Source organism: Cinclus cinclus, chromosome Z (genome assembly GCF_963662255.1).
Source record: "Cinclus cinclus chromosome Z, bCinCin1.1, whole genome shotgun sequence".
Classification (NCBI taxonomy): domain Eukaryota; kingdom Metazoa; phylum Chordata; class Aves; order Passeriformes; family Cinclidae; genus Cinclus; species Cinclus cinclus.
Window position 1 is genome coordinate 46,446,124 of NC_085084.1, and position 12,327 is coordinate 46,458,450.

General features: G+C 38.0%; 1 protein-coding gene across 1 annotated transcript in view; it reads left to right on the forward strand.

Moving 5' to 3' along the window:
- PTCH1 (patched 1) overlaps positions 1-12,327 on the forward strand; it is a 62,696-nt gene that overhangs the window by 32,230 nt on the left and 18,139 nt on the right. The window contains exons 12-15 of the mRNA XM_062513062.1: positions 575-700; positions 7,878-7,996; positions 9,959-10,358; positions 10,851-11,160. Of these exons, the coding sequence (XP_062369046.1) occupies positions 575-700; positions 7,878-7,996; positions 9,959-10,358; positions 10,851-11,160 (955 nt within the window). The remainder of the gene's footprint in view (positions 1-574; positions 701-7,877; positions 7,997-9,958; positions 10,359-10,850; positions 11,161-12,327) is intronic.

Consider the following 12,327-nt stretch of genomic DNA (forward strand, 5'->3'; position numbering starts at 1 on the left):
CCAGCTGATTTTGCATGCAGGCAGTACAACCTCACTCTACTATAATCTCTGTCTGCTTCATAATAGCCTATTAGGTTAGGAAAGAGTTGTGTGCTTATCTTGATTTCTTGGTGGGTTTTGTGTGTGGTCCCGAGACTTGGTGGTGTTCTTTTTGTTTGTTTTGTTACATATTTTTTCAAGATGTGTTGCTATGTTGTGCCTCTCTGCTGTTAATACATGCTTATTTTGTCTGAAAATTGAGAACACAGTGATTCCACTGGTAAAAATTAAATCCTTCTCAACTGCAGATGTATTTGATGTATTGTCAATACCAATTTAGTTTTGTGTTCTGAAGCTAGAATCAACTCTAGTCATGTTTTCTATCCTCAAAAAACTTGAGCGCTTCACCTGTGTTCCTACTGAACAGTAAAATTAGTGTATAATTTTCTCTCATACTCTCAAATGCAAATTAATATTCAGAATTTATCTGTAACAGTTTTTCACTGCTACTGTGTTATATCTGTAGGATGACCCTTTCATTTGCAGGACATCATTGTATTCACTTGACTTCTAAGGTGCATTGTTTGTTTTGCAGGACAGAACAGGTGAATGTCTGAAGCGAACAGGAGCAAGTGTAGCCCTTACATCTATCAGCAATGTTACTGCCTTCTTTATGGCTGCCTTAATTCCTATTCCGGCTTTAAGGGCATTTTCACTCCAAGTAAGTTTATATCCTATTTTGTTAGCTCTTACTTCCACCACAGCTGAGTTGAAGGTAAAATTCAAGCTATATGTAACTAAGAAAAAACAAGTTTCCAGGAGGATTTGTGTTCTAAAGTCAAGAGGGATAGGCTCAACAGCAACTTAAACCCTTCATTCATGTTTGTCCAGTTTGCTGCTCTTAAAAACTCCAAGTTTAATGACAGCAGTACATATGCATTTGTAATTTTTATGATTACTGTGGCCCTTTTTACTGCCTTACTCCCAGTAATTTTAGCAAACTTGGAGAAAACTTCAAGAATTTTGTGTTCCAGATGGTTAGAGTGAAAATGTGAATTTTGTGTGCTGAACCATGCATCTCTTGCTATCCCTTTCTTTGTCTTCTTGTATTTGTTTGTGATAATATACCTTCAGAAATATGAAATATTTATGATATTGGAGAAGGATTTCTTCTAAAAGTAGAGACTGAAGAAAGCTTTGGGAGTTTCTGCCCTGACACAAGCACTATAGACCACTGTACTATTTCAGTTATTTTTCTTCTTCTCTAGCCTGGTTCTCCATTACTTTTTATTCTCGTTGAGTCCTTGGCTACCCAGAGGAAGCAGGGCTGCAATTTTTCTTAATACATGTGGCAATTACTGCTGCTCTCAGAGATTTAAGTATGCCTGCTTTAAACTGTAAAATGGTAAACTGTTTGTGATTGCAGTTATGTTACTAATAAGCATTAATAATTTGTTTACATTTCTTTCTCGACAGACAATTTGGTAGTGAATAATAGAGAATGTAAAGACCTCATTTTTGTTTTTTTTTTACTGTTTAGCAGATGCTTATGGCAGCTAAACCTAGATATTTAGTCTTGAATGGTTAGCGGTGTTTAGCTCTGCTGATTTGCCAAAACCTACACCTCTCTTCTTACAGATCATGTGATACTCAATTGTTTTATTTTATAGAATCACAGAACACCTTGAGTTGTAATAGACCTTTTGGAGGTCATCTAGCCCAAACCTGTCCCCTACTCTATTCCTGAGCAGGTACATATTCAACTAGACTTCTCTGGGCAACTTGTTACAGCATTTCCTACCCAAATTTAAAAACTACTTCTTTCTTATATGAACTATAAATCTACCCTCTTTCAGTTTAAAGTCGTTCCCCTTGTTTTGTCACTACATGCCCTTGTGAAAAACTCCTTTCCAGCTTTCTTGCAGCCCCCCTTCAGCTACTGGGAGGCTGCTGTAAAGTCCTCCAAGAAACTTCTCCAGATTGAGCAACCCAAATTCTCTGAGCCTTTTATCACAGGAGAGGTGTTCAATCCCTCTAACCACCTTTGTGACCCTCCTCTGGACTCCCTCTGTGTCCTTGCTGTGCTGGGGTCAGGCCAGGCAGAGCTGGATGCAGGGTTCCAGCTGGGGTCTCACCAGAGCAGAGCAGAGCAGAGGGACAGAATCCCCTCCCTCCCCTGCTGCCCACACTTTGGATGCAGCCCAGGACACGTTTGGCTTTCTGGGCTGGGAGTGCCCATGGCTGGGTCATGTCCAGCCTCTCACCCACCAGCACCCCCAAGTCCTTCTCACAGGGCTGCTCTGATCTGTTCATCCCCAGCCTGTGCTGGCACCAGGATATCAGGTACAAGTGCAGGACCATGCACTTGGCTTTGCTGAACCTCATGAGGTTCACATGGTAAAGACTAAGCTAGATGTGTGAAATACTTTTGGTAGTATATCACTTCTTCTACTGGAAGAAGTTATTTATGTCTCCTAAGTCTGTGGCCCAATTTCAAACATTTAACAGGTACCTTCAGCAGCTAACAGGACAATGGAGGTCATCAGACCCTGTAGTACCTACTTTACAGAAGTTATATCCGCCTAAATACATTTCATAAAGAAGTATTCAACACAAATGAGTCATTTTGTTATAATTAGACTGCTGAGCTGTTGAGTGTGAGCCAGCAATATTAATTATCTCTTATCTGTTCAAATTTCGCTCTTTTTTTTTTTCACCCTTCAGCATCAGAATGTGACAGGTAGCCTTTGGAACATATGTGGAGACAACAGCTGTAATTGATACTGTAATCAGTTAACTTAGGTATGGCTGTCCTAAAGTAATTTATTTTTGCCTACTGCCATGCTACAGACTGAGTCACTGAAATTTTAAAATAAAGTCTGCATAGCAAAATGACAAACAAAAAGTTTCCAGTGAGATTTCAACATGTTATACTATTGTGTGAACATACTGATATTATTCAGAATAAAAACATCAAAGTATTTTATAAGGCAGTGATTAATATGTGTAGGAACCCACACGAGTGTCCAGAAATTAGGGTTTGAATTGCTCAAAGTTTTCTCACTTAGTAATTTGTCTTTACTGGAACACAGTAGCCATGGATATGTATATAAGAGGTAAAACGTGCAAAGAAGGAGCAGTGGGAGACTTATACTGGGTATTCATTGATGTCAGAGCTACATATAGGACTTACAAGTTAGCAACCACTAAAATCAAATCCTTTGTTATTAGAAAGGAGCATGTACTACTTGTTTTGCCTAGCTTCACCAGGTAAAATCAAAATCAGGTGATACTTTGATCTCAGTACTTGGAATCAGAGAACCATGGCAGTTTTGGTGGGTGGTCTGTATGTACGGATGGATTTCTTTATTTACAGTCTCCTTTCTCTCTCCCCTTCTTACTCAGACTTGTTTAAACAAGAAGTCCTTGCTGACTTTGATGGCTTCCTAGCAAAACTTAAAAAGCAATAAAATACTGCTGCATTTACTTTTCACAGATACTACCATCTTCTCATCTAGATAGTGAGTTTTTCACAAAGGGGCTTGAAAAAGGATTGCTCTTGACCTTGTTTTCCTCTTCATTCACTTTTCTTAAGACATTACAAGGTCATTGTCAACCTTTCCATAACTCTGAGGCCCAGTATTGCTGGCCCTGGCTGCTGAGGGAGAATAAACCATTTTTCCTGTATCTGCAAGGCAAACTTCTAGTTAGAAAGTCATATTTTGCAGATCAGTGCCTTCTCTTGTCTCAGCTTCTGTCATATTCTGCCAGCTAAAGCAGTTCATTGATACTTCTGAGTTGGTTATTTACCTTATGGAACTCAAACACTTCAAGTCTGATGCTGTCTTAGGAGTCTGCTAGGGTTAGCTCTTTCCAAAATTTAAAAGATGGAATTTAGTTCTTTTGGAAGTGCTATCTTTGAAGTTAATTACATGCACAAGGAGGGACTATTTTAGCTCTTTTGCTGTTCTATTTTTTTTTCTATTTGTTGGTCTTATTAGCCCCCTATTTAAGTAGTTTTAGGGCTTTGACATTGCTGAATATGACCCAAATAGTCATAAGAATTACCTCTAAGAGTACTCGGGGCTTTGAAGGAGTAGGTCCTGAATTTTCAGCGTGTGTTTTGTTTCTTAAAATGGTGGTGAAGGAAGAGGTTATTTGAGAAATCCATTGAAAGTTTTGAAGCTTACAGTAGGAATGTCTAAAATATAGCTCTTTGTTTTGAGCATAAGTGAAGGAAGACAAGACTGAGTGTGACTACCTCTGGGCTCCATTATTTCCTAAGACAGACTGTTCAGAGACTGTCACACAGCAAATTCTGCAGAGGAAAGATGAGGTAAAAAAAAATTATCAACCTCTTCTTTCTTACATCAGAAACTTTCTTTCCTGACAGCAGAGTGGTGTGGATCCGCTAATGAGCAGAGGTGGAACTTTTCCCAATGACCACAAGAATGACAATTTTTTATCCTAAATGTAGAAGTCCATTACCAGGTGGCAGTGGGGAGTTTCTGGAGGGAAAGAATGTAGTTTTTAAGCTCATTCCATTATCTTACTCTGCTGAAGTGGTTCATCCCCCACCTTTATCCACATCATTTACCTTTCCCTGCCCCTGACATGAGAATTTAACAAGCAAAATTAAAGCCTAAGGGAAAAAGTGCAGGGGACAAGGATCTGAGCCTGTACCGTGTCAGGAGGGAGTTGCAGACAGAGAGCAGTAGGGTGGAAGTTTTCCTGACAGACCTCCTCATCTGTTCATCACCTCTGGCTATGCAGCACACCCGGTCTCCTTGGGTGGGCTGCCAGGAATGGCACATAGCAGCACATACTTCAGCGGGGCCCCAGCACATACCTACCAGCCTGGCTCCCCGCTCCCTTGCTGCCTCCAGCACAGACTGCCATTCTTCTCTCTCTGTTAACAGTTGCAGCAGCAATAATATTTTTAGGCCGTGCATTATGGCAAAATGCAAAAACCGTAGCGTGTTTCTCAGGAAGTGACTGACATAATTTTTTCTGATTAATGGAATTTTTGTACTGCTCTCTGATCTCATTTCACGGAATGCCTTCATTTTACACCCTTCAGTAGGTGCCCTTTTATTCCTTCTGGACTAATCTTACCTTTGTTAATTTCCCAAGGAAAAGGACTGAGGCCTTTTTGTCTCCCATTTGACCATTGGTCTCTGAAGGTGTGAGAGAAGGTGCCCTGTTCCTGGAAATCCTAAGCATGCTTTCAGCCTGGCTGCTGCTTATGCTCAGGAAGCTCTGCTGCCACAGTTCCTTGTTCCTTTTGCAGATTGTGGTTGTCACTATCTCAGTTCTCATACTTTCCCATTCCACAACACTGTGTGTATGAATGGCACTGGGAGGGAAGCAGTGGCAGATGCATCAGGTCAGGGACTGAATCGCTCCTCAGTAATTTGTCCTTCCCTCTCCTTATCAAGTCACAGTGTGGGTTTTCTTTTGATGGGACAACAAATTAGAATTCATACAAGAACTTACTTAGTTGTGAAAGCTGAGAACTGTTAATCCTTGTAGTGCTGGGTTAAGGTGGGTGAGACTGTGCATTGTATAGGAAATGCAATATTAAGCTCTAGGAATCTATTTAAATTAAAATCAGAGCAAAGATTGCTTTGAAATATTTTACTTGCAGGGTGGTTAGTACATCAACACTAAGATGGCACAGTGGAAAATCTATTTGTTCTAAAAAGAGATGTAAATGGGCAAATTTACTGTGTGTTGTTGGATTAGTTTTGATGCTTCCTAGAAAAAATCAAATGTCAGTATCACTGACTTTAATGGCATCTCTACCATACAGCTAAGTATTAATTTTCAGATCTAATAATATTGGAGATTCAAGGATGTTAGAGTCTAGAGAGGGAACTGATATGGTGAGAAGTATTTGCAGTTTACAGAGCAGAAACAGAGGACTTCTGTTAGTCTTTCAGCCATGCTGAGAGGAGTAAGAATTATTGAGTCAGACCTCAGCTATTTTTTCCAAATCTCAGTAAATCTTAGTTGATCCTTGATACAAGATCTAATAATACTAATTATTCATGTTATATGGGTGATTCAACTTTTTTTTTTTGTTGTTTGTTTTGGTTTAGCACCAGCAAAGCAAGCAGTTGTAAGAACGAGGTCCAACAAACACCTTTCTTTCAACAGCAGCCATTTGTTTTTCAGACAGATTGAATTAATTCTAGAGCAGATCAAAAGCAAATCACTTAATTTTAAAGTCTTGGCTATGACCTTGCATACCTTTCTATGTGAATATTTATAAATCATTAAATAATCATTGGATCTTTTCTCACAAAGATTATTAAATACTAATTTGGCTTCAAGTACCAGTAAATTCTTTTTTAGTAGCCATGTCTACAGACAACCAGCAGCACTAAAATCTTGCTTCAAGCAGGCTGGAGAGCAAAAACGAGAAACAGCAATGAAACCAGCTTTTGTATGCAGAATATTTATGATTGAAATGACTAGAAAATAAGCAATATCTAAGCTTTTTATTATAGTCTGACAATTTCAAAACTGTAAAAATCATTCAGTGTGTTATTACTCTGATTTTCACAGATTAATCTAAGCAATTTATGTAATCTAATTGAGAAGCAACTCAATTTTTAAAACATGGAATTTGGATATCACATCATTTGTACTGCTAGTTTTGATGTCTGATCTCTCAAGATCAAAAGAAACCATATATTTCCTTTGGAAAAAAGGCATCACATTTGTATTGGGTCATTTTTGTAGACCGACTTTTTTTCTTCTCTAAGACCGTATTAACCCAAGCAGTCATTATTTCAGAAGTTACAGGTGGAGGCGTTTGATAGTTTATATATGGGTTGCTTAACATGAAATTGGGCTACTATTCACATGGCTGCTGCTTACCAAATGGGTAAAACATAAGGCTTTCAGAGGGTAATTTTCTTTTCATTTGTTGGTGGCTGAACAGTTTTTCCCCTAGTGTTTCTTCTACTCTTACAACTGTCTTCCAGTTCCCAGTGCCCAGCTTTCTCTTTGTGATGGCTAGTGCTCCTAACAATTCTGCTTTACAAATAAATGCTATCAATAATAATGATAGATGCTGCACCACATATGTTCATGGAAATTCTCTGGGATTCTCTGTGTGGGAAAGGGTTTGGAGTATGGTGTGAAAGGGGGTGGGCGGGGAGGTTGTTTTTTTCATTATGTGATACTTGCTTTACAAATTAAATCAAGTATTCTTGATCCAATTTAAGACTCATTTTGGTAGACTGGCTCATAAATCAAGCTCTGTTAAACACAGGCATATTAATACATCTATTTGCTATGTGGTGTTGGTTTAATTTTGTTTCTCCTTTAAAAATAATCCCTGATAAATGCAAAGTATTGCTCTTTCTTGGCTAAACTTTTAGGTAAGACTATAAATGCATAGTGTTTCACAAAACTGATCTGTTTTTTAAAAAATTACTGAAATCTTCCTTTCTGATTTAATAACATGCTTTAATATTATTGTGATACATAAATTGCTTCAGATCCCATAAATATAAGATCTTCAGTCCTAGTTTCATGTTTACTTCCATTTTATTTTGCCTTGAGACACTAAATATATAAGAATTTTATGTAAAAATATGATTACTAAGTCAACAGACTGTTTTTCCTCTTAAAAGTAATCACCACATATCCAGGCACAGATGTATTATAATAATACAAGGTCGAGTATTAAAATAAGTAAATTCACCACAACAGTCCTACTGTAGTGAAATGGGAGTGTAAATACATATGTCTCAGTCTGCTCAGGCAAAAGCTTGATGGGTTGCAATGGTAAATGGGGATGAGAGCTGAAAGGGATATTTGTGCTTTGTAAAGCTGATGCCCTACGTTAAGTTTAGCAGCATTACTTATCCTACTATTGTTTTTAGGCAGCAGTTGTGGTGGTGTTCAATTTTGCTATGGTTCTGCTGATTTTCCCTGCTATCCTGAGCATGGATCTTTATCGTCGGGAAGACAGGAGACTGGACATATTTTGCTGTTTTACAAGGTGAGAGTGAGCAGTAGTTTTACCCTTTCTGTGGTCACCAATCCGTGCATCCATTCCTTGTCAGGAGTGGGAGTTCTTCATTAAAGTGGGGACAGCATGTTAATGTTATGATTTCGTTGCTAGTGACTAGCTTACATTTGCTACCTTGTTTTTTACCTGCCTGAAGGGAAAAGCTGAAATACATCTGTCTCCTTCTCTTCCCCTACATTCCCTCTCCCCTACACCTTTATTCCTAGATATGTCCATTTTTACTGTCGGAGACCAACTTTTTGAAAGCAGTTGAAAGATCAGCTATTTAGGAATATCTTGAAGTATTTTTGGAATGTTATGAGTTACTGCAAGGCATCCAGTGCAACTACTGGCTAATCTTGGAAAGCTGTACATAAGTCAGGATACTGAGAAGCCTAACTTACAGTAGATCCTTATGTGTTAAATTTTTATGCTTTTACGCCTTTAAACCTAAATAAACAAACTGTAAAATTTCTTCCCCTTAGGTGAGTTTTTCATAGAACTATAAGGAATGATCACTATGTTTATAGGATAATGCTTGATAAAGTGTCCTTTGTGGCTGCAGTAGTAATATAGAATAGTAATATTCTGAAGTGTGTACAAACATACTCTAACCTGATACACAGACAACTCTGAGCCTAGAATGGGGGTTAGGAGTCTACTGTTGTCAGTGGAGCCACTGCTTGGAAATGAAACATCTTTTCTACCTCAGTTTTTGCTTTTGACTGCAGTGAAGAGGATGAGCTAGAGCATGAGCTACATTTCTACACACGTACTCCTCCTGTTATAACCAGGATGTGGAGAATCTGCATTGGGATGTCTTAGCCTTTTACAGGCATCCAGGAGCTGATAGTTTGATATTTTAATGTCAAAGGAAGAAAGCATTTTACTACATTTGTTTCTGAGGGAATGATTAAAACAGTGAGTGGATCCCAAGCTAGTTCTTATTCAGTCATAGTTTCAGAGAACAGCCAAATGTGTTAGAATCTTGGAGCCCTGATTCTCAGGAATTCAGGGCACCCAGACCTTCCATTTATTCCCTCATCTAAAGCTGCTCCAAATGTACATCAGAATTCAGCCCCTTTGTTTGAGAAGAAATGCACTTAATGAGAGCTTGCTTTGGTTACATTGGCAACATTCTAAATTCCTCTTGTAGGTTTTGTAGGATTTGTGCACTTGGTGAAAAATATCTGATACTGTTTACTATTACCCATTTGTTATTTCTCATGTACAGGAATAGGCTTGTCTCTGATAATTATAATTTGTTAATATAAACTAGGTATTTGTTAGGGTCTTGCATAGACTAAAATGAAGGGAATACTTGAATTACTTCTGTGATTTTGTCTCTTCATATGGCCCTCCCTTCCTAGGTATCTTATCCTTTCATCAATACTGTAATATTTTCCTGATTTATAAAATATTTAGTCAGTATATGGCAAGTGGTTTCTACCTGCCTCTCAAAAGTCTGAGATCTTATCCAAAAGGCCCAAATATTATTTAACAGTTACTGCATTTGTTCTAAACAGAAGAAATAACTGTGTCATGATTTGCCTCTTCATCTAAATATCTTAATTCTCAGCATGAGTACAGAGATGCAAACTCACAAACTTACTGTTTATTCAGGCTGTGTACAACTATCTGATGAGCATGTATAATTAATGGAGTGATGTGTGTATGTGTCAATTTCTTCAGATTTGGAAACAGATGCTGTTTCCTTCTTTCTGGAAGACAAAAAATTTGCATATATTCTCAGGCACCTACACTATGAACCATGTCAGAGAAATGTTTCCTAAACAAACAGAATGAAATTAACATCTAAACATTACACAGAATTAGTGTAAAGGGTCCAATAGAAGTAGAAGCAATCTCAGATGAAAGCATGTTATCTTATTTAGCCTGATTAAAATGAAGATGTGTCCCAATGCAATCGGATATTTTTCTTTTCTCTTACAGCCCATGTGTCACTAGAGTGATTCAGGTTGAGCCTCAAGTGTATGCAGAAAATGACAATACTTGCTACAGTCCTCCACCGCCATACAGCAGCCATGGTTTTGCACATGAAACTCAGATTACAATGCAGTCCACAGTGCAGTTGCGCACAGAGTATGACCCTCACACGCAGGTGTACTACACCACAGCAGAGCCTCGCTCAGAAATATCTGTGCAGCCAGTGACAGTGACACAAGATAACCTGAGCTGCCAGAGCCCAGAAAGCACAAGCTCGACGAGGGATTTACTTTCCCAATTCTCAGACTCCAGTATACATTGCCTTGAGCAACCTTGTACGAAGTGGACACTCTCATCTTTTGCAGAAAAGCATTATGCTCCATTCCTCCTGAAACCAAAAGCTAAGGTAATGGGGTAACTATTTGCCTGTTTTTCAAAATTAGACTTCTGCCTTGCCCAGTTATAAAATTATCCTGACAGTGGTATTAAGTATAAGGCATAAATGCAGCTCTTGTGAAATAACAGTTTTTAATAATTTTACAGGTGATTTCTTATTTTTAAAGTTTTATCTTGCAAGTGCTGTAGAGACATACTTCAAATAAGTGTTATGAGTGAGAGTTCTAGTGACTTTTAGTAATATAACCTTGTGAACAGTGAAATTAAAGTCTCTTTTAAACTTTACTACAATATAAATTTCTCATCCATGATGCAGAGCCCCTTCAAGGAAGAACCAATGACCTTAGTCTTATAGTATATATATGCATGAAAATAAAACCAGAAAAATAAAAGTTTGAAAGAACTGATGTTAATTTTGAATTTGGCTTTGTAGTATGACATTATGAATTGTTAGCTCCTTTAGAAACTTAAAACCAAATACGTTTTCTGTTTTCTGTTGCAGATTGTGGTTATTTTTCTTTTTCTGGGTTTACTTGGGCTCAGCCTTTATGGAACTACCCGGGTGAGAGATGGACTAGATCTCACAGACATTGTGCCACGGGAAACACGGGAATATGACTTTATTGCTGCACAGTTCAAGTACTTTTCGTTCTACAACATGTATATTGTGACACAAAAAGCAGACTATCCAAATGTCCAGCACTTACTTTATGAACTTCACAGAAGTTTCAGCAATGTGGCATATGTTTTGTTGGAAGAGGATAGGCAGCTCCCCAAAATGTGGTTGCACTACTTTCGAGACTGGCTGCAAGGTAAGATAGTGTTACAGAAACTTTTCCTAGTTTGTCAGAAAGAACAGTTGTTCACAGTGCTATTGCTGCCTTCTTCAAATACAGTCACACAATTAAAGGCTCTGAGCAGTAGGGAGAATGCCTGGGTGCTTTGAACCTACATGTGGACTCACTCTTTGTCACTTAAATTCTTTGTGTTTAAGTTTACTCCCCATAAAGACAGTTTTGAAGTTTTAAGTGATTATAGCTATGACATTCATATCTAAGCAGCTGATGGCCAAATATGGCCCTATGTCTTGGATAAAAAAATATTGGTGAGTTTTTTCAGAGCAGTAGATGAAAAATCTCTGTCCTGTGATATAATCTGACACAGATTTAGTTTTCAGGTCTTGAGTGATCTCATTGGCTTCAACTGGGACTGGTGGCATGAAGAAAATCCAGTGTGGCTTATGTGTTTTGTTGGGTTAGGAAGTTACTGCTTAGTCTAGGTTTCCAGTCAACTACACTCACCCTTTCTGTGGTGCTGCTTTTCTGTGCTGAAGTGTAACATGGCAGGGAAAGACAAGAGAAGGCATGGCCTTTCAGGTACTATGATGATTATTATATTGAAACCAAGTAATTTAAGATATTGAAGATACTATAATTGTACATGTAGAGACAAATAACTGGTTTGTACTTAAAATAAGGAATACCATTACATCTTAGTAAATTTAGCAACAGACTTACCCTGCCCAGGGTATGGTCCTACCTATGTCTTTCTATGGGGAGAATTTCTAGTAAGCTTTTGCCAAAAGCAAAAAAATAATATAAAAAAAAGTGCAGACCTGGTGAGACTGTAAATTTTAAACTTAATTGTGTACAGATGACTAATGATTCTTAAAGAACATACAAGTAACTGTCAGTAGCTGATGTATTTTATTCCTCCTGAAAATATGTTGAACAACATTAAGAAAACAGATGCATGTAAGTGACAAATCTACACAAATGAGATTTCCTGTGTGTTTAATGCATTGCTAAATAATGCAAAACAGTATTTCAGCTATTAGCTTTGGGGGTTTTTTTAATGGTTTTTAAGTACATTGGATCCATTCATTGCAGTCTACTTACTGGAAGCTTTATTTAAAGTATTTTGCTCACGTAAGCATATTGAGCTGTAAGGGAAAGCATTACTGGCAGGAAGAAAATTCA